Here is a 23235-nt window from a genome sequence, read left to right as displayed (position 1 = left end):
CGTTACAGTGGTTTAAACAAACCTTCACATGGTAAAACCACTGTAAGCCTCATCAGCTTTATTGCTTTATGAATAACACATTTCCCATAAAGACATCGAGTGTGATATTGGAGATGGTGTGTGTACCTGCTTTATGCAGCAGGTAGTTGATGTTAATGGTTGATTTGTGGTCAGTGCGGGTCAGTAGCTCTTGTTCTAGCCTCTGTCTCAGTGTGGTGTTGATCTGGATGCTTCTCTCCAGCTGAACGCGCAGTTGTCTGATCTCACCCAGCAGCTCGCTCATATCCACTGCTGAACCGCCCTCATAATCAGACCCACGGCCCTCTCCTGCACACACACACACAGTTATGAGCTGTGTCTCAAACCTAGTGAGCATGTTCAGTGCAGGTGAATGTACCTTTGTGAGTCTGTGTGGAGTTCTTCATGTGCTCTTGTACTTGTAGCTCCACACGCACGGTCTGCAAGACCTGCTGGGTGTCACACAGCTGCTGCCTCTGATGACTGTTCTCACACTGCAGCCTGAAACACACACACACACACACACATCAATGCATGCACAAACATATGATGTCCTTAGACAACATTATAATATTAAATCAGAACAATTAAGTTGCATTAACAACTGACTCACTGAATCAGTCAGAATAATTACTGAATTAACAACTGACTCACTCACTGAATCAATCAGAACAACAACAGCAATAACTGACTCACTCACTGAATCAGTCAGAATAATTACTGAATTAACAACTGACTCACTGAATCAATCAGAACAACAACTGCAATAACTGACTCACTCACTGAATCAATCAGAACAACAACTGCAATAACTGACTCACTCACTGAATCAGTCAGAACAACAACTGCAATAACTGACTCACTCACTGAATCAGTCAGAATAATTACTGAATTAACAACTGACTCACTGAATCAATCAGAACAACAACTGCAATAACTGACTCACTCACTGAATCAATCAGAACAACAACTGCAATAACTGACTCATTCACTGAATCAATCACAATAATTACTGAATTAACAACTCACTCACTGAATCAATCAGAACGATTATTTATTTATTTGATTACATTAACTACTGAATCACTCTTCAGCCTCATAAGCCTAAGAAACTATTGGCACCAGTTATTTCTACAATCTACGTAGGCTTACGATTCTTTTTGGGAAACACAACAACTGCATTAACAACTGACTCACTGAATCAATCAGAACAATAACTGCAATAACTGAGTCACTAGCTGAATCGGTCAGAACGCTTCCTGCATTAACAACTAGGGATGTTGAATATGAACATTTTGGGCGATACCAATAATTATTTATATTTGAAAGCCGATATATTGGCCGATAAATCTAAATCCAACTTTTGATATGATTTTTTAAGAGCCTGATTACAAAAGCAAAAGTCTCACCATTAAAAGCCATGTCCAAAGCACTTCAACATAAATCAAACATATTTCATAAGATGCCTTCACTTTAAAATGAATTTTCCACTCCGATGGCCAAATAAAACCAAAAACAAAATCTATTGCCTTGCAAAGAAATAAAATAATGCCTAAATGCAAACAAGTCAATGGACAACACAAATAAAAATGCATGTGCAATAGATAAACAAAATGGAATAGACTACGAACACACAATAATGAAATCATTTTAATTAAACCATATTGTTTATGAGAAAATAACATGAGAAAATATGTCTAGTTATTATTTATAATTCATCAATGATTTTTGTTTTTGAAAAAGAAAATAATACATTGTCTTTAATATATGGGCCTAATTTTCTTATCGGGTCGATAACAATAACATTAAAAATGAACATATATTGGCCATATGTTGATGGTGCTGATATGGTGCCGATATGTTGTCCATCCCTATTAACAACCGAATCACTCACTAAAAATCAAACTGGTCTCAAACGAAACTGCTTTTTAGCAGCTGAAAAAGGTTTTAAAGATTTAAAATCGTTTAAATATTAACTGGCTGTTCGTAGTTAAAGATACTCATTTGTAAAGTAATTGGGGGTGTAGGAAACACAGATGTGCAACAAATAAAAAATTCAAGGACAACATAAAGAGTGTGTGTGTGTGTAATATGAAACTCTCATTAGCCAACACACATTTACCTCCTGGATTACAAATAATTGCAATAATTAAAACAACTCATTACACAGGCCCTCTGAGAATGACACATGATACAAACCAAACACATTACATGATACTGGATCTCTGCTTTCTGCGGCGGATCTCTTTTATGGGAAACATATATATATTTCTGTAGATGGATGTCCCGTATGAGGCTGTGTGTGAGTGTTACCTGTACAGGTTGTCCTGTAGTTGAGTTCTCTCTTGTTTGAGATTTTCACACTCGTTTCTGCTCATTTCCAGTTTAGCAGTTCGTCGGGCCAACGTTTCCCTCAGGCGATCGTTCTCCTTCTGTTTATCTGTTTAATACACACACACACACACCTGTGACAACAGCTAAAAGATTACATCCAGTAGTAGTTTGAACAGATTAGACAGGGTATCTGCAGAGTTTTAAAAATCTAATTTAAGACACTTTAAAGACTTGCACAAATAAAATAATTTCTGTTTGTCCATTCAGAACAAAAAACAATCCCAAAATAAATCATGTATCTCAGATTCTTTTATTTAAACCAATACCAATACATCTGTTTAAGTATGTGCTAATATATCAATACATCTAAATTAGAGCTCGATCAATTTTAAATTTTGCTGAAACTATATTAATGCGTTTAAAGAAAGGCAATAAAAAGACTTTTATCTTATCTTAGTCTTTCCTTCCTATGATGGGGCAACCCAGAGAGAAACCACATTAGTTTACATTGAATTAAACACCAGAAATAGTTTGTTTTAATACCGATAGTAAACAGAATAAAATATTTTATGCATAATGCAGGACTTTTAATTATAAACAAACCTGAAATACACCAGGACTCTTGTGCAACTCTTATTTTGAAATGCATACACTTGACTACTTAAAGTTATACCATACTAATTTTGTTATACCCTTTACAATATTTAAGACTTTACGGCCTTAAATTTGATGAAACATAATTAAAGTCTTTTTCAGGACCCTTAGGGAGAGTTTGTTACCTCGTGCTCCCTGGTTGAGCTGCTCTTTGAGTGTGTGGTTCTGGGTCAGGAGGAAGTGAAGTTCACTGCTGATGTGAGCCTGATCCTCAGAGCCAGCGATGAAGATGTTAGTGGCTGCTGATCACACATATACATATTAAATGATTTGAAGATATCAGGAGCGTTGCGAGCATCTTTAAACATGCAGTTCATTTGTATGAGGTTGTGTGTGTTCACCTGAGTCTTTCTCAGCTTCCTGTAACTTTCTTTCTAACTGTTCTCGGAGTCTTTCATTGGTTCTGATGGTCTCTTCAAGACGCTGACGCAAAGCTCGGATCTCGTGCAGGTGTTCTGCTAACAGATCTACAAGAGAGAGAGAAAACAATGCACTTATGTATTATAATTAGGGGTGTAACGGTACACAAAAATCACGGTTCGGTACGTACCTCGGTTTTAAAGTCACGGTTCGGTTTATTTTCGGTACAGTAAGGGAAAGAAATGCAAACATTAAACTGCAGGTTGTTTATTACTATAAACTTTTTTTTTAACAATTTGTTTACACTTTTTTTAAACACTTTTTAATAAAATATATATAAAATAAAAAAAAGAATAAGAAATAAAATACTGCTGCAAAGTTCTCCACTTAATAAAATACTCTCAGTCTCAAACCAATATCACATAATAAATTTAATGAAAAATATAAATAAATAACTATGATTACAGTGCAGCATTACCAATCCCAGCTTGTAGGCCTGCTCATAATTAATATAATAATTAAACTTAGAATCACCTAATTAAATGAAACACCAGGGAAAAAAGGAACAGAAAATAGCCCTATATTAAAATAATATTAAACATATATATCAATGTATTATTCTTTTTCAATAATCAATCAACAATCAATTTAAGATTTTTTTCCCCATTTTTTTTACTAATTATCAAAATAAAATATATTCCTACAAAGCTATTATTACCAGAGCATGTGATCAGAGCAGGTAATTTTACCATTGTTGCTAGCGTGACTATACCAGCTCAGCAAACAGAAGAAACTGAGAAACTACTACTAAGAAATTTCACCTTATTTGAGGGGACTTTGCTTTTCCAGTGCGTGATCGGCACATGATTGGAGTGTTTGGGCCGTTAACGACAGAGCAGAACGCGCAGCGCAAACACGGAGTCGAACATTGAGAAGAGAGCACAGCGCGCAGACACACACACACACACACACGGAACGGAGAGTGCGGCGGCGCACACGGAGGCGGAGCGGAAAAGCTTTTTTTCGCCCTGCAGTCGATTTCATTGGTTTAGGTTACAGTGACGACGGGTAAAACTAAAACCAGACGGGCTCTGGTAAAACTTTAGAATCAGCTGCAGGGCGGAATTTGCGCTGAACGCGAAGGCTTCCGCCACTTAATATGTTCGTGTGGAAACACGAAAATGTACCTATGTTCCGCACACAAAATATTGCATTCAGTCATTCGGTACACACGTGCACCGAACCGAAAGCCCTGTACCGAAACAGTCCGGTACGAATACACGTACCGTTACACCCCTAATTATAATGTAAAAGATTTCTGACTCTCAATAACATAAGCACATTGTAAGCACTCATTAACATTGTCCCAACCCTTTAAAGAATGTCATATGAAATAAGAGTCAATAAAATCCAACTTTTTTTATTTATTTATTTGTAGCAAATTTGAAACATCAGGCTTTTATGGATCATATAGTCTAATATAGTGAGAACATGGAGCTCATACTCGAGGAGGAAAAAAAACTCAATTTTATTCAGACACAATCTGAGGTAAAAACATTACATTTAGTGCAGATGTTATTTATATGTCCAAAAAATAAGATGAAATTCTAATAACTTGTAAATGTAAAACAATGAGATCTTTAGAACAATATAAAAAGCTACTTGCATAAAACGCATATAATATCAGTTATCACGTTTTATCTCCCAATAAAATGTCTTAGGATTCGGAAGATGATATTTTTATGAGTTTTATGATGAAAGCTCTGAAGTTTTTATTCTCGGGGGCCAAAACATATAATGCAATGTATTACAATGATGATTGATAGATGAACCAATAAACCTCCCTCAAAAGCCTGATGATCATATTTGATATTCACATTTTAACATGATTTTTCTAATAAAACGATGTAAAATGATGGATAATCAAGTTGCTTCAGTCCAGCAAGTGTTCATCTTGACATATTACTTACAATATAAAATATATTCTTACGTTTACTTTTTAAAAATCAGTAAAGATTTCACAGCAACAAGTGAAACATGACCTGAAGGCTTATTAAATGCTAATGCTAGTAGATTGTGTACAAGTTTTTTCAGCTGTTTTGATCATGTTAGAGGACTTAGAAATTTAGAAATCAAATACGATACAGTAAAAAAAAGTGTTATACTAACTTATAATGTTTAGTTGTACAGTTATGTGGATTTTGGACCAATGAGAGCTCCTTCTGGGCAGAGTTATCCAGTGTGAGCAACCAAAGGTCACAAGCAAACACACAGTGAGCTCTACCTGAGTTGATCGTCTTGCCCGCCGGCATGTTCTGCTGCTGCTGCTCCTCCGGCTGTTTGTCTTCGGTCTGGTTCTGTGGGTTGTTCTCCAGGATGGAGCGTGTGAGGTCCAGTTCACTACGAAGTGTAGCGTTCAGCTCCTCGCTGCCTCTCAGCTGCTCCTGCAGACGCCCATTCTCCCACTGTAGCATTCGGACACTCCCCTCTCCAGCATCAGCCACGCCCCCTTCATCAGCCACGCCCCCAGACACAGGCCCCATATCTGTAAAAGCATCGCCATTGGTTGCCTTCAGGCCTGCAAGAGACAACAACAAAAAAGAACAAACATGATCCATAAATTAATTTGAATACAAAAAAATTATTTAATTTATTTTAAAATGTAATTTATTCCTGTGATCAAAGCTGAATTTTCAGCATCATTACTCCAGTCTTCAGTGTCACATGATCCTTCAGAAATCATTCTAATATGATGATTTGCTCAAGAAACATTTTGATTAATATTTATTGTCTTTTTATTATTATTATTGTTGAAAACAGTTGGGCTGCTTCATATTTTCATATTTTTGTGGAAACTGTGATAATTTTTTTTCCAGAATTCTTTGATGAATAAAAAGTTCAAATGTTTGTCACTTTTGTACATTTAATTGCTGAATAAAAGTATTAATTTCTGCCCCCAAAAAACTTACTCACCCAGTCTTTTACTGAAACAAGTTGAAGTACTAAAATTACTAAAACTAAAATTAAGACAAATTAAATCTTAATAGAAATATTTAAGAATACAATAATGACAAAAAGTGAAAACAACAAATAATGAAGAAATTTAAAATAAAAGTAAACTGAAAATATGAATAAATTCTATATTAGTATATTATTAGTATATTAGTATGAATAATACTAAAATAACACTGTTTTAAACATCAAATTCGGTAACTTATCCCTAACCTATAATTCAAGACAAGGCATCAGCACCACTTAAATGAAGAACAGGACAGTCAAGAAGAGAGTAACACTTGGTTTTTACCTTCCTCTTTGGTGGCTTTTAGCACCTTCCTCCATCTGCTACGAGAGATGGCATTATGGGCCATAATTTGTTCACTCATGTTCAAAGCTGAGCTACTGTTAACCTAGACCTGGTCTCACTATAACACCAGATCTCAGTATAACTGTAATCCAGTAGAAAGTTTAGCACAGCACTACCACAAATTAGGCTTTTACGAACATGCATATGGTCTGAATGACAATTAAGCATCACTCAACTCGCCTCTAAGAACGCTAGCAGTAAACAAACTGCAAAGACGGTGTAGTCCATCACGCGTTCACGGAGAACATCTCCAATCTCTCCATCTATTGTGTCCCAGCTGCAAGGAAACCTGAACCAGGCTGTTCTGAAGAGAGATCAGGAGTAACAAACTCCTGTTTACTAGTGTAATGCTATGAGAGTTAGTCCATCATCTTGTGCTGATGCCTTTACTAAAGAGCAAAATCTATCCGTTTGCATGATACTAAACACTTAACACACAGCAACACACATGCTCAGGGCTCTGAACAGCTCTCAGGAGGGCAGAGGAGAAAACAGTGCTTGCTGAATAATGCATCTCTAAGGGCCTGTAACGGGACACCAGCCTCAGCTTCTGCCGTTTCACTTCATGACTCGAAATACTTAAGCTGACAGGATCGCAGATTAGGGCTGGGTGGTATATCGAATTTGTACGATACATTCATATATATTTTATAAACGATATAGGATGAGGCGACACCGTTTATATCGATATACAGTAGTTTGATATAGCGGAGGACACCGAGTGAGCTGCTGCGCAGAAGGTGCATAATCCAATTTGTCTTAAACAGGAAGTCTTATTTTAGGCAGTAAAAGTAACTTGTAAGATATAGTTAACATGTATAATTTAATGCGGCTTGTCCCGTCAGATACCCAAACCAGACGTGCATAAATATACAGTACAGGTCAAAAGTTTGGAAACATTACTATTTTTAATGTTTTTGAAAGAAGTTTCTTCTGCTCATCAAGCCTGCATTTATTTGATCAAAAATACAGAAAAAAAATGTAATATTGTGATATATTATTACAATTTAAAATAATTGGTTTTCAATTTATTATACTTTAAATTATCATTTATTTCTGTAATGCAAAGCTGAATTTTCAGGATCATTACTCCAGTCTATCACATGATCCTTTAGAAATCATTCTAATATGATGATTCATTATCAAAGTTGGAAACAGTTCTGCTGCTTAATATTTTTTCATAACCTGTGATACTTTTTTAGGATACTTTGATGGATAAAAAGTAAAAAAAAAAAAAAAAAGCAGCACATTTTTTAAAAATAGAAATCTTTTGTAACAACAATATACACTACTGGTCAGTAATTTGGGGTCAGTAATTTTTTTCTTTCTTTTTTTGAAATAAATCAATACTTTTATTCAGCAAGGATGTGTTAAATTGATAAAAAGTGATAGTAAAGAAGATTTATATTATTAGAAAATATTTTTTATTTTGAATAAATGCAGTTCTTTTTAACCTTTTATTCATCAAATATATTAGGCAGCAGAACTGTTTCCAACACTCATAATAAATCAGAATATTAGAATGATTTCTAAAGGATCATGTGATAGACTGGATGTCACATGTGACACTGAAGACTGGAGTAATGATGCTGAAAATTCAGCTTTGCATCAGAGAAATAAATTATTTTTTTTAAAGTATATTCACATAGAAAACTATTATTTTAAGTTGTAATAATATTTCACAATATTACTGGTTTTTTTCTGTATTTTTGACCAAATAAACGCAGCCTTGATAAGCATTAGAGACTTCTTTCAAAAATATAAAAAAACATAATGTTTCCAAACTTTTGACCGGTACTGTATATATATATATTTTAAAGAAAAACCAGACCTGATAAAATTAGAATTAAATTAATTTTGAACCCGACTGGACCTGTTGACTGATTTGGCCGCTGCTCCGTTACTTTCATTCATTCATTCATTTACTTATTTATTATTACTTTATATTATTGCCTGCCTGATGTATACAAGTTATTTCTGAGTTCGGCTTTCAATTGTGAGCAGTGGGTTGGAAAAATAAACGTGATAGCTCAATAAAAGTTAAATCGATAGCCTAATAAATCGTGTATTTGAAAAAGAAAAGCCCTGCATGAACACGCAGCATCTCACATCTATAAGATGGATTTCTGTGTGCGAGGATTACAAACGTTTGTTCCTTTTCTACATATGTTTCTCAAAAATGCAACGTGGAAGTACGTGATGAAGTGCTAAAATGCCAATTCTGATGTTAGTTGAGATACAATCAGGTGCATTTACAAACAAATGAAGTGCCTTTATACCTGATCAGGTGAGTGTTACCTGTGTGAATTCTGCTGGGGGTCTGCCTGCGCCGAGCAGGGGGGCTGTCCTGGAAGGATGAGGTGCCATCATTGGACAGTCTGTCACTCATCTCGGAGTCTGAGCACTGATCCATTCTCTGAACTTGCATTCGAAGTTGATGTTGCAGAGCTTGGATGAGCCGGTCTTTCTCCTGTAGTTTTGCAGAGAGCCTGTAAGACACAAATAATTACAAACAGAACGAAACTGTCTTAAAAAAATAAATAAAAAAAGAGGGACACGACAAAACTAACCACTAATCAACACACTAATACCACACAAGACAATATAAGGAAATAAGGCTGTGAAAGAGTAAGGATTAATCCCAAATCCAAAACTTTTACTTACTACTATATATGCGTTAACTTTGTGGCATATAGTACATGAGCAAAAATTACCTTAACATTTATTTCAGTTTTAGGTTCATTTTAAACCTGCTGTTGCCAAATAATCTCAAATCTCAAAAAATAAACACTACCCTTCAAAAGTTTTGGGTTTAATGTTTTTGAAAGAAGTCTCTTCTGCTCATCAAGGCTGCATTTATTTGATCAAAAATACAGTAAAAACTGAAATATTGTGAAATATTATTACAACTTAAAATAACTGTCTTCTATGTGAATATATTTTAAAATGTAATTTATTCCTGTGATCAAAGCTGAATTGTCAGCATCATTACTCCAGCCTTCAGTGTCACATGATCCTTCAGAAATCATTCTAATATGCCGATTTGCTGCTCAAGAAACATTTCTGATTATTATCAATGTTGAAAACAGTTTTTGTGGAGACCATTTTTATTCAGGATTATTTGATGAATAGAAAGTTTAAAAGAACAGCATTTATCTGAAACAGAAATTACTTTATAAAGGTCTCTGTTATTTTGATCAAATCAAATTTAATGCATCCTTGCTGAGTAAAAGCATTAGTTTCTTTTGAAAGGTAGTGTAATTAGGGACAGATGAATCATAAACTTGCATACCATACAGTATGAATATTATATGAATTGGGATGAAGCCTAAATCTGGCTGAGAAGACCGCCACCCAAAGAGAAAATACAGAACAAAATCTTCAATTACTCCAAGAAAGGTTTCATTGCAGAGATCACACACACTGCACTGCACACGCGCCACAGCAGGGCAGCACTCACAGGTCAATGTAATGCTGTGTACTAATGGCAAGATTCTGGTTCTGTCTGCACAAATAAACCATCTGTAGCTGCTGCTGTTCTCTGTCGCCCTCTAGCTGAGAGCGCAGGTACTGCAGCTCCTCCAACACACACTCACAATCACTGTCAGGAGGAAGCCAAAGACTACAGCATCAAACACAAGCTGGATTAATGGGTAATAGTAGCTACAGACTCGAGTGAAAACTACAGCGCAAGCATATGCATACTAATACTGTTTTCATTTATCATCTACTACATAATAATTGTGTGTGTTTGCGTACACTGGCAAATAAAGCTCATTCTGATTCTGAAGATTCCTCCTCGTATTTGTTAGATCGCAGGGCATTGTTCTTAGCATATATAAAAGCAGAAAGCGAATAGAGGAGGAACAAAATGCTTGATTAGGTATTATATTCATTTGAAAATATATTTTAATTTGCACTAACCCTATTTTATTTTATTTCTCTTATCTGTGGCTATTATTGATTGCAGTGTATTGTTAACTCTGACTTCCAAAGTACATACCTTATTATCCAATGTTGGTTTGTGCTATTGCACTTTTCATGTAATATGAGTCCCGGTGTTTGTTTGTTTTTTGTTGTTGTTGTTTTTGTACATTATATGTGATGTTACAGACATGTGATGTACATTGTTGTGTAAGTGTTTAAGAAAATGCAATAAAAACAGTATAAAAAAAAAAAGCAGAAAGCGGTTCTCACCTGAGCTTCATTTCTGACTCCGCTCCCTCCTCATTATCCACACCAGGCCCTCCTGTAGAAACTAAAGGAAAACAGAAAACACATATAAAAGTGTTTCAGTTTTAGTTATTTTAGTAAAGTTAAATTAAATGAAAATCAGAAACCCTGCTTTATATTTTAATTATTTTCTTTTATTTCAGTTATTACAAGTAGCAAAACTGTTTGTTTGATTTTTTTTAATAAAAAAAAAATAAAAAAATCCCACACTACACCTCTGTCTGGAAAACTTGCATATATTTAAAACACTCTCAGATACTAAAAGCACTTTTTGCTTATAATGTGTTTTTTGTTGCCATTACTTTATATTTGCTTGTATGTTTCAAAACTTTACTTAGTCAGTTATTAATCCCTAACATACAATTGTTTTATTATTATTTCATAGTTATTTTAAAAAAATAACTTAAAATTATTTAACCTAATAATTTAATTTAATTATTTAATAAAAATGCAAAAATGTACTTGATATTAAAAGTCAAGATTTGGGATCGGATCATGAGGTGCATAGTTTCTCTGTTTTTGTGTATACTTACCCTGCTCTAGTTTCTCCAGCAGGCTCAGACTGCGGTCCAGCTGCTCTCTGAGCTGGAGACCCTGGTCAGAGTGCATCTCACTGGGTTGGAGTAACTCCTCTAGAGCTCCTCTGAGCTCCAGCAGCTGTTTACGCTGTGCCACACCCAAACCACGAGACACACGGATCTGTTCCCGCAGCTCACACAACTCCCGGGCCTGAGACTGGACCAGAGACTCAATTCTGCAGAGAGAGAGAGAGAGAGAGACGATTACATTTAACAAATTGGTAATGCTTTACAATAAGGTTTCATTTGTTAACTATATGAGTTAACATGACGTGAGAATGAAAAATACTTCTAAAGCATTTATTAATCTCAGTAAATTGCTACATTTAATCATATATTATTCCAATCAAAAGTTGTATCTGTTCATATTATTTAATGGAACTAAGCTAACATGAACTAATAATTAATATGTTGTATACTGTTATACTGTAACAAATGTATTGCTAATTGTTAGTTAAAGGCATTGTTCACCCAAAAATCTAAATTCTATCATCATTTACTCAGTCTAATGTCGTTTTAACCTATTAGAAATATGAATTAAGATATTTTTAATGAAACCTGAGAAGTTTATTTTCCTTCATTAAAGGAACACGCCGACTTTTGGGACTTTACAAATAACAAGGTCACATGAGATACAGCCATCTTCTAACCAGTAGTAGCAGTGCTTCGGCCTTCTGAGAATATAGTTCCCAGTATGTATACGGTTAGAAGATGGCTGTGTCTCATGTGACCTTGTTATTTGCTATACAAATCACAACATGTAAATAGGAAAATGTTGGCGTTATTTTGTCACTTATTGGGAGCAGTATGCTAGCTGGAGCCATTTACCTCCAGTCTTTGTGCTAAGCTTGGCTAGCGGTGGGTGCGTCAGACAGAGTTACGGCACGCACAGAGATGAGAAGGTATGTATGGACTTATCCAATTCTGATACGGTGAATAAGCTAAAGTCCCAAAAAGTCGGCGTGTTCCTTTAAAGGTCCAGGTAACCAGCCATTGAAGATTCAGAAAGGTCATAAAGGCATCATAAAATTAAGTGATATGAATCAAGCAGTTTAAACCAACCCTGGAGAGGAGATACAATTGCTTTATATAATGAACAGATTTAATTTAACCTTTTATTTACATCTAAACAATGATCAACACGCATTCCTGCGCATATTGTAAACACAGAAGCTTGTACATGATCTGTTCTATGTATGTGAGTGTATATGTGCATAAAAAACCTACATTAAATATGTTGGACTTGGATTAAAATGCTTGATTCAAATAGATTCATATTAGAACGTCTTTATGAACTTTTTGGATCTTCTATGTTTTGGTTAATTAGACATTCAAAATGGAAGAACAGAAACCTCTCAAGTTTCATTTGAATATTTGTGTTTCAAAGCTTAACCAAAGTCTTATGGGTTTGGAACGACATGAGGTTGAGCAAATTATGATAATTTTCATTTTTGGGAGAAATATCCCTTTAATGTAAGTATATGCATTAACTAATGTTAACATATTGCAAAGTGTTACCAATAAATAAACCACAAGATGAAGAATAAATCCTGATGAAGGTTACCTGGACGGAGAGCCTGGTTGGCTGGCTCTGTTCAGGCTTTTCTCTTTCTCCAGCTCAGAGTTCAGTTGGGCGATTTGAGCCTTCATGATCTTCGTATCCTCATCTTCTTCACCTGCTGTGGGGTCAGAGGTCACACTCAGGAGCTCAGATGACAAAGACTTCTTCCGCAGCTGTCTCTGGAGGTGCTGGATGACTTTGTGTTGTCCTTCGATCTGTGACCTGAGCTGCTGGATGTGCATGGTGGGGTCGGCATGATAGTCGGAGAGTCGAGGTGAACTCAGGCCAGGAGAACTGGGGTACGAGGGGCTGGATGCGGTAATGTCAGGAGAAAAACGGTCCCGAGTGCCCGTGAGGACAGGAGACAGAGAAGGAACCAACCGCAAAACACCGTCCACATCTGATAGTGACATCAAAACACACAGAGGACAAAGAAAACACACACACACACACAAAGAAAAATAGACTTACATTAATAACAGGAAGGAGATGCAGAGAAAGATTCTCAGAGAAAGACGCCATATTAGTTACATTATTAAAACAGGGATATAACATGGTTTGGTCATGCGGAGGAAGTGATGCAAACCATGTTAAAGAACACACGCACATGCTGACAAACATATAACCAAGGTTTAAAGAAAAGTGCACTGAAATGTTTTATTCTGTCGTTGTTTACTCACCCTCGTGACATTTACCCATAGGAAAAAACAGCACTCATTCTGCTAAATGCTTGTGTTACACGGAGTAAAGAAAGTCATGGTTTGGAACGATATTAGAAGTGAGTAAATAATGGGAAACACTTTACAATAAGGTCCCATTAGTTAATGCATTAACTAACAATGAGCAATATATCTGTTGCAGTTTTTATTAATCTTTGTTAACTAAAATAAATTGTACTTTCATGTTTTCTCAGGTCCATTAAATAATATTTAGATACATCTTTTGATTTTAAAAATGTATAAGTAAATAACAATGTTGAAATCAACATTAAGATTAATAAATGCTTTAGAAGAATTGTTCATTGTTAGTTCATGTTAACTAATGCAGTTAACAAACAGAACCTTGTTTTAAAGTGTTAGCAAATAATAATATAATTTAATAATTTTGGGTGAACTACCTCTTTACATCATCTCTAAACGTGATCACCATTGTTTATTATGAGCATGCAGTCAGTAACAGTTTGCAAACCATGGATTATCAATAGAGATTCTGAAATTGCCTTTCCATGCAGAAACCCTGACATGCAGTCTTATTAAAACAAAGTGTTTCCCCCTGTCTACCTGTGCTACTGCCCTCCACCTCCGTCTCACTCCTTCCACTTGTTTCGTACCCAAGGTCCTGTGCCTCCACCTGCACCCCTTTATCATCTCGTTCACCAGGGGGCGCTAGAGCACACAGGCAGGGTTGAGAACAGCAGTCCCCAGACAGACAAACACAACATTTTCCTGTAATATAATGCCTACGGTATCATATTTGATATGCTAATTTCTAAGGCCTCAGCATTATCAAAACTTTACTTAACTGTTGTACACAATGTCTTCTGATTGATAGTTTATACTTTTTAGCAAGTAAAAGGCCTTTTAGTATAATTGCAAAAACCTTCAGGTCGTGGTCTTTTTGCTGTGAAATCTTTCACAATTTTTATGAAGTAAATATAAGAATAACCTTCATATTGTTAGTAATATTTAAAGATGAACACTTTCTGGACAGAAGCAACTAAAAACAAATTTTGTTGAAAAATGTTAAAATGTAAGTATCAAATATGATCTATCAGGCTTTTGAGAAACATTTATTTATCTCTCAATTAGTGTTGTCAAAAGACCCGGTACTTCGGTACCAAGTCGGTACTATTTTTTTTTTTAAACGTCACGGTACCAGGTTTTCTCAGACCCGGTACTTGATGCGCGTGCATGCCCGAAGCGCGTGCAGTTGCGTCCTCTTCATAAAAGCGCTGATGGCGATCGGCGGTGCTGCTGCTGATGTGGTGCTGATGTTTTTGCGCGTGCAGATACGTTATTTCAAATGGCGCGCGGCAAGCGCGCTCATAATAGAAGCGGCGCGCTCGTTTTTCCATGCGCGTTCATGGATGCATAGCAACGACAGACGCCACGGGAGTACAAACGCTTGTGCGAACTGCGCTCTCCATGACGACGAGGAAGTGTGACATAGGCCTATTAATTGATTTCTAGCCCTTGCATTAGCTTTACTACTAGATATATTTATGGAGATGAGAAATAAAAAGCCGTCATTAATATCAGTCCGTCAGAAAAGCAGTTCTAGTCTTATTCTTGGCTGGATAACTCTTAGCAGGTTTAAAAAGCCCTTTTAAAGTTAAATATGAATGCAGTTTTGGATTAAATAAAAGTATAGTCAAGTCAAATAAAACATATTTTATCTCCTGTATAGTTTGGTAATGCTACAATAAGATACCATTCATTAACATTACTTAATGCGTTATCTAACATAACACATTAAGTGAACAATATATTTTTACAACATTAATTCATGTTTGTGAATGTTATTTAATACAAACACTTGATTGGTCATGTTTGTTCACTTCATTCATTGTGCATTAAATAATGTTAACAGAAATAATGTTAACTTTTGATTTTAAAAATGTATTTTTAAATTAACCCCTAAAGGAGAATAATTGCGACAGTATATAACTATTGTTTTTTTGTTAGGTCATTTTATCTAATGTTATCTAACAAATGGAAACTTATTGTAAAGTGTTTTTAATACTACAGTTTCCATCTTTGTAACTGTGATATACACTTTAATATAATTATGTAAATTTAATCTAAATTAAGCTTTGGTACCGAAATTGGTACCGAGAACCGTGGATTTTGACTGGTATCGGTACCGAATACTGAAATTTTGGTACCGTGACAACACTACTCTCAATCATCATTGTATTTGCATTGCATTATATGTTTTGCCCAGTACAATTAAAATTCATCATAAAAATATCATCTTACTAAGACATTATTTGGAGATATAGTTACAACTGATTTTATATGCGTTTTAAGTAGTCTGTTATACTATTAATAAAGATCTCAATGATTTACATCACAAGCTATCAGAATTTCATTTTACTTTTTGAACATTTAAATATCAGCAACTAGACAAACTGCATATTTTTGCTCAGTTTGGGCCTCTAAATAAAATGTAGGTGTTCTTTTTCCTCTGAGAATGAGCTCCATATTCTCATTATACTTTATATATAAGCCATAAAAGCCTGATGTATCAAATTTGATATTCAACAAAAAAGCACATATGCATTTTTTTTTTAAAACAAGCTAGTTTCAGCATCTTTAATGTTAAACTGACTGTTTTTCTCACCTTTGTGCTGATCAGATTGTTTGTCCTTGTTAGAGCTGTGCAAAGCGATGATCGACTGAGCAGTCGCCAGTTTCTCCTCTAATTTCCGGCATGCCCTCTGCCTCTCCTTTAGGGCCTTCTGCAAACCTTCGACATGGCCGTTCCTCTCCAGGCCTTCATTTCCAGGTGTGTCTCCACCTCCTAAACTTTTGCCACGCCCACTAAGCTCTTTCTCGAGTTTGGTCATTTTCTGAGCACGCTCAGTATGGATCTGAAGAAGCATTAAGAGGTTCTTATGAAGATCCTGGTGTGAAGAGACAGATTCCAGAACATTCTGTTGCTGTAATGATTTGGAGCTCTCCAGGTTCTGAATGGGCGTGCTCGTCTTTTGTTGGCGTTTCCCAGTGCAGACTGGGTCATTCAGAGACTCTCTCTCCAGCAGAGCACGCTGAAGCCTCTCCAGCCATTGCTGCAACATTGAATCGGACAAGTTCTCCGCATTAGACTGGTTCGGTTTCGAACAAACGTCTGCAAGAGACTGGACCGCACCTTCAGCAGCTCTAATGCATTCACATAGACAGTCAGTCAACTGTTGCTTTTGCCATGAGGGAACCTTTCCTTCCTGCGATCCGGGAGTGTAATTCCCCTCCAGACTTGCAGGTGTGCTGTTGTGCATGGCAGCGATAGTTGCACTCAACTTTTTAACAGCTGCTTCTGAAGTCCAGAGCTTCTCCTGCAGCTCTGCATTCGACTTGCACTGCTGCAACAGTGACTCCTGCATTGTATCCACTTGTCGTCGTAGGTCAGAATCAGGTCCGGGTGTCGGACCAACCTCTGGGATTTGAGGGACGCTTGACCTGTCGTCACTATGCTGAGAAGTTCTGACCTGTCGAATCAAGTCCTCCAGCCTCTCACAAAGAATCTTTGTGTCTGCTTGCCCAGGGATTTGGTCTATTTGGCTGCTTGTGGTGTCTGCATTTTGGAGTGATGCGATGGCAGACTCCGCTGTGTTTAGGCAGTCCAAGAGCTGAGCATTGAGTCGGTCTTTCTCCTCAACAGCCTTCTGAAGTTCTGCACACTGACGCTGTACCGATACATCTCCTGTTTGACCGATTCCACACTCAGAGTCCAGGCTGCAAGCAGTCAGGTACGCAATAGTGGACTCTGCTGCTTGCAGGGCTTCCAGGTACTCTCGGTTGAGCTTGTCCTTCTCCTGTAGCTCCGCCTGTAGCTCGTCCCATTCCTGGACTTGTTGCCTCAGGCGGGAGATTAGCTCCTCTTTCTCCTGGCATTCTTGATTCAGCAACTCTAACTGCGCCACGAGCTCGGATTCCAGATCCTGGTCTGCGTTCTGTCTGATGTTAGTTTTCTGTTTTGTTCCAGTGGTTGGACTCAGCCTAGCATCGTCAATATGGTCTAGTTCGAGGTGTCCGTGCTGAGCTGAGCTCGAAGACATCTTGCTGTCAGTGCTGTAATCAGACTCCTCCGCACCAGTCAGGTCTATGCTCCTGAGGCGAACGTGGTCTGAAGTCACCTCACTCAGATCCTCAGAACTCTGCCCAGAACTCCTACTGGGATTCACAGGTACTGGTAGCCGAGATTTTAAATTCGCCTGAAACAAAGAACATTATTTTACTGATAAGATACTTTGGAAAAGACAAAGAAGCAGTGAAATCAGGTTTGGATGCATCTCCACACTAGAAGCAATAAGAAGTGGGTAGAAGGGCCGTACTTCATGTAGTACACCACACTTTATCTAGTGTGCCGTACTAGATAAAGCTTAGGGCTGGTAATTGGAAGGTTGCTTGTTCCATCCCTGCAAGCACTGAGCCATCACTATTTTGTCTTTGACTTCAAGTTGCTCCAGTGGGCTTGTCCATTTTCTGAGCACTCTCAGTATTGATTCGAAGCATCATAAATAGATTCTTATGAAGATTCAGGCAGAATTGCTTCTTGCCGGGTTTGAACTTACAACCTTTTTGGTTACCAACCATTACACCACACATCCCCCCTTATTCCAGCAGCATAAGTGTAAGTTGTTTGATTGATACTCACTGAATGTCTGGCCACGTGCTGCTTCTGATTCTTGTTGGGTTTGGTGCTTTGGCCCTGCCTTCTTTTTTCATCTTTCTCCTCCATTTCTTTCCTTTCTCTTTGTTTGTTCTCTTTCTCCAGTGTGTTGGCACTTCTCTGAGAATCTTTACGGTCTGTTTGCTTCCTTTCCATGTTGCTGGCCATGCTGACCATAATCTCAGGGTAGAATTGACTTCCAGCATCAGAGGCAGAGTTTCGCTGCAGCTGCTCTTTTAGCATTCGAATGATCTTTCGGTGACCTCTGGCTTCTGAGCGAAGCACTTTCACAGTTTGGTGCAAGTCTCCATGGCTATCGCTTTCTCCAGAACTCTCTGCGCTTTCTTTGGACTCAGTGGCGTTTTCCTCCTTCAAAAGTCCACGGAGTTCAGACGCTTCTGAGCGGAGTTTGGCCACTTGCTCCCTACAGATTTCAGCAGTTAAGAGTTTGATGGGTTTTTAAAGTTTTGATTTGATATAAAACCAAAGCTACTGTGTGAAAACCTAGTTAGCCTGAACATACCTGAGTTGAGAGACTGACTCCGCCTCACAGTCTGTGAGAAGCGTTTGTAATTCTGCTGTTTCAGATTCGTCCCTGAGGAATCTGGACATGGGTGGTACTGCACCTTGCTCTCTTGGTGATTGCTGATTACTTTCACTGGAATCTTCTAGAGAACGATGTCCCTCATCACATCTCTCCTTAGAGATCAACAACACACAAGACAACATTAAATACAAAAACAAGACCACTGTGAGGTTTCCAGATGAGTGCTAAAGTAAAATTCAGAGCTGAAGATCAAGATAACAGTAGATTAATACAAAACTGACTGATTCTGTCTCTTACCTTCATGTTTGGAGGCATTAGTGTTGCATCATCTTTAGCGGTAGGTGGCTGCTCTCTCTGTGGTTGCTACAGTAATGGGATGTTTGGTGACACATGACTTAACAACACAAAATGCCATAATGGAACAGAATATAAAGAAATCACACAGTAACGGTAGGATGGGTGGCTGCAGGTGATCATGGGTAAGAAAATAAGCCAGAAAGACAGAGAGAGGAGATAACAGGGGTTAGCGGGGACGGAAGAGAGAGACAAAAGAGAGACAGAGAGAGAGAGAGAAAGAGGAAAAAGAGAGAACTAGAGGGAGAATAAACTACCGCAGACACATACATAAACACTCATTCAGCAGACAAACACGTTACAGACACAAACTTCTATTGAAAGCCTAACCTACAGCTTACTAATGTTAGTAACTAGAAACTCATCTACAGACATGAGGTCAATCATAAACGGAACATGAAAGCACAAAATCAGAAGATTCCTGCTTTCACAATGGCATCAAAACAAATTTCAGCTTTGCACAAACATATTACAAATAACATTACGAAACAATTACCGGAAAATGCATTTCTAAGACTTTAATACCTTGGTAGGTGTTGAGAGGTTGATAAGGTCTGGTTCTTTCTGAGACTCTCTTGGATCGATACCCTTAATGTCATTCTCCATCAGTACCACCCTCTTCTGTAGTTCGGCATTTACTGCCTGGAGCTCTAAGACCTGAAAGTGAGAGTAAAATGTAAATTTAAATAATCATCAAACTTTGTTTGACAAAAATAGTACTTAGTGGTTAGGCACGCACCTTTATTCTGAGTTGTTCTACAGTCAAGTGCTGGAGCTCCTCCTCTGGCCCCTCCCCCACACATATACTCATATAGGACGTCTGCTCGCCAATCAAACTCAGCGTGTCCACTAAAATCATCAGATTAATTAGCATATAGTCAAATAACGACGAGTTTTAAGGCATAATACTCAGTAATGAACTAACATAACTAATTTAATCAAGTAAGCCTAATGGGCAAATTATATAAATGGGTATATACGTACCAGAATCGTTGGCCTGTCCAACCCCTCCTCCTCGGTTCTGGATCTGCCCTAGTCGTGCTTGAAGAGAAGTGTTCCAGCGCTGAGCTTCCTCCAGTGCGTCACGCATGCTCTCTAACTCTGAAGGGTTCGAACCTGCACACATGTATATACACATTCAGTTAGTGGCATTGCAAACACTATATATTTCATGAATGTGCATCACCCTAATATTTAAAAAATATTTTTTTTGGCCTTTGTATTATTTATAGGACAGCTGAGAAAACAAAACACAAGATATTATAAGGAGAATGGGAGTGTGCATAATCAGGATATGACAAACTAAATTTGTGCCATAGCATATTATTTGCACTAATCATGGCTCTGTGATATTCTCTGCATATTTATTTTAGTTTAGTTTTCAGGTACAGAAATAAAGAAATCAAATGTAAAATCTATTCTTCATTGTATAAATTAGATATATAATAATCCTAAACTGTTTGCGTTAATTGAAGACATAACAGACTATGTTCACAAGGATACTCGCCAAGATGGGGATTTTGATATAATTTTGTGTGAATTAGAAAAAGTGAAAAAAACATTCACAATTTGCAAAAAATATTTTTTTTAATTAAAATTAAATTAATTAATTAATTTTGCCTTCTAAGGCAATCCTTATTGTTGAGCCCTGTTGTATTTTGTATGCGTTTCATTTTGTTTTAGCAAGTATTTAATTATTTAATCCAGACTGGATTAAGCAACAGACATTATACAACTCAGTGCCTTCACACAGTTAATTAATAAACCATTGGTTTGTTATATCGGCCTTTTTCATGCTACTTTGCCGATAAATAGGTGCATCTCTACCTCCAAGCATACAAACTACATTGTGAGTAGAGAGCCACAGTGAGACATGGGTTGGGAGGAAATTAATCGGGTGCATTTGTTTGTTTTGTGAGTGTGCGCAGAGAGATGACTGACAAATAGAATAAAACAAATTCAATTTGGATCAAATTCAAAATTATCCAGTGGGAATGAACGAGTTAATGGGATAGTTCACCCAAAAATGAAAATTCTGTCATTATTTACTCACCCTCTGTATGAATTTCTTTCTTCTGCTGAACACAAAAGAAGATATTTTGTTGATAAAGAGTTGATGGGCCCCACTGATTTTTTTTCAACTGTTTGGTTACTGACATTTTTCAAAATATCTTCTTTTGTGTGGGTGAACTTTTGGGTTTTTGTGTAAACTATCCCTTTAAATGATTAAATACTTTTTTTTTCTGATACACTCGCATACAAAATCTAATACTGTAGGTGTATATTTTTTTAAATCCCCTGATGGTTAGAGAGGGCATCGCAATGGCAACTATCCCACAAGGCAGATGGGCACAAGAGGATTATAGGTAAACAGAGCAGAAACACAGACAAGGGCATTCAGGGTTTTTTCTTCCAGCATTCAGTGCCATTCAACACTGTCTGATCCGTTTCTCTTGTGCATTTATATGAAAACGCATGAACTTACAAGAATGAAGTGAGCATATGAGGATGTAATGACAGTTTTAAAGGTTAGTGGATAGGGAAGTTTCTCATTAGTATTTGTATATATCTTGTATATGTTTATACAGATATATATGTTTACAAATAAATAAACAGTCTTAATAAGTGAAGGCATGTATGTGTGCAGAGGCAGGGTGGGGTGAATTTAGTAGTATTTTAGTGTTGATGAGCCACACAGACAGTTAAAACATTTTTATTAGAAAGAATATTTTTTCTATAAATAAATAACATCACAGATGAATGAATGAATGAACGAACAAAGCAACAAACAGACAGAAAAAAACAGATGAAAAAAGCACAGATGATGGCAGGAAAAAATGTCCAAAAAGGACAAAGAAATTTGAAAAACAGAAACATACATACAAGCATATGAGAAGAAAGAGAAATGCAAGCTTTCATATGAATAAAAAGGACAGTTATGTGGAGATGGAATGATGTAGAATCAGGATGTGATGTTATTGTGTGTCCAGCTTTACACCAGAGGCAGGGCTGATATATAAAAGCCATCCAGAAAGTCAACAACCTGATGGGCAAAATAAAAAGCCTAGCCTTTGACTGGCTTTAGCCCTGCATCATTGCTGCCTGGACAAACTAAAAGGTTCTGACTCTCTGTTTGGTATTTTGGGTGATTATATTTAAAGCATGAGATCTGATTGGTTGTCAGCACTCTCTGGCTGTACTGCACCTTCTCTCTGTTTGGCTCTCTGGATCTCTTTCTCTAGCTGATCTCTCAGCTCCGTGTTCATCTGGACGCCACTTTCTAGCTGCTGTCTGAGGAGTGAAACAGCTGTGAGCTCCAACTGCAGTGCCTGCAGCCTCTCAACACTGAAACAAGACAACATAAAACATTATTAAAATGCAGGTTTCAACATCACTTTACAACATATACAACCTTTCAGGTGTCACACACACACACCTGTCATGCTCTTTGACAGCTCTGATGAGGTCTGAGTAGAGATGTTGCTCAGCTCTCAGAGCTTGATTTAACTTCACCTGCTCAGTCAGCAAATCAGATAGAGATGCAGCATCCTACAAAATCAGAAGGAAACCAAAATTAGAGATGCTAACGCATATCAGCTTAAGAAGCTGAATACCTGTTCACGCATGAACAGTGTTTGTGTACTTTTGTACCTGTTGTTGGTGATCTCCTCCAATTATGGTTCTTTCTCTCTGAGGGAGGGAGGACATGCTGAATTCACTCTCACCCAGTTGGGAGGCTTGATCCCGGGTCAGAGGCAGACGGCTGTCCCCTCTCTGAGACAAACTCTGGTGCAGCTCCTGCAGAGAACCACTCCACAAAATCAGATGGAAAATGTACTGT

At 37.2% G+C, this 23235-nt stretch overlaps 1 protein-coding gene across 12 annotated transcripts in view; it reads right to left on the bottom strand.

Moving 5' to 3' along the window:
• Positions 1-23235, bottom strand: part of cdk5rap2 (CDK5 regulatory subunit associated protein 2) — a 42725-nt gene that overhangs the window by 3493 nt on the left and 15997 nt on the right. For 5 of the 12 annotated variants that reach the window (XM_084137212.1, XM_084137204.1, XM_084137205.1 and 2 more), the window contains 21 exons: positions 23046-23192; positions 22831-22943; positions 22600-22739; positions 20379-20510; positions 20134-20243; positions 19920-20051; positions 19338-19403; positions 19017-19192; positions 18479-18917; positions 16445-18035; positions 14383-14487; positions 13106-13502; positions 11497-11717; positions 10928-10988; positions 9029-9219; positions 5651-5944; positions 3348-3473; positions 3132-3248; positions 2332-2458; positions 398-519; positions 127-327 (listed from right to left, as the gene is read on the bottom strand). In XM_084137212.1, the coding sequence (XP_083993338.1) occupies positions 127-327; positions 398-519; positions 2332-2458; positions 3132-3248; positions 3348-3473; positions 5651-5944; positions 9029-9219; positions 10928-10988; positions 11497-11717; positions 13106-13502; positions 14383-14487; positions 16445-18035; positions 18479-18917; positions 19017-19192; positions 19338-19403; positions 19920-20051; positions 20134-20243; positions 20379-20510; positions 22600-22739; positions 22831-22943; positions 23046-23192 (5008 nt within the window). The remainder of the gene's footprint in view (positions 1-126; positions 328-397; positions 520-2331; positions 2459-3131; positions 3249-3347; positions 3474-5650; positions 5945-9028; positions 9220-10927; positions 10989-11496; positions 11718-13105; positions 13503-14382; positions 14488-16444; positions 18036-18478; positions 18918-19016; positions 19193-19337; positions 19404-19919; positions 20052-20133; positions 20244-20378; positions 20511-22599; positions 22740-22830; positions 22944-23045; positions 23193-23235) is intronic. The other 7 variants (XM_084137206.1, XM_084137207.1, XM_084137211.1 and 4 more) reach the window with 4 other exon arrangements.

The sequence above is a fragment of the Abramis brama genome (genome assembly GCF_963993115.1).
Source record: "Abramis brama genome assembly, chromosome: 15".
NCBI classification, from domain to species: domain Eukaryota; kingdom Metazoa; phylum Chordata; class Actinopteri; order Cypriniformes; family Leuciscidae; genus Abramis; species Abramis brama.
The sequence above is the reverse complement of the archived record's forward strand: the minus strand, read 5'-3'. Positions and strand labels throughout refer to the sequence as shown.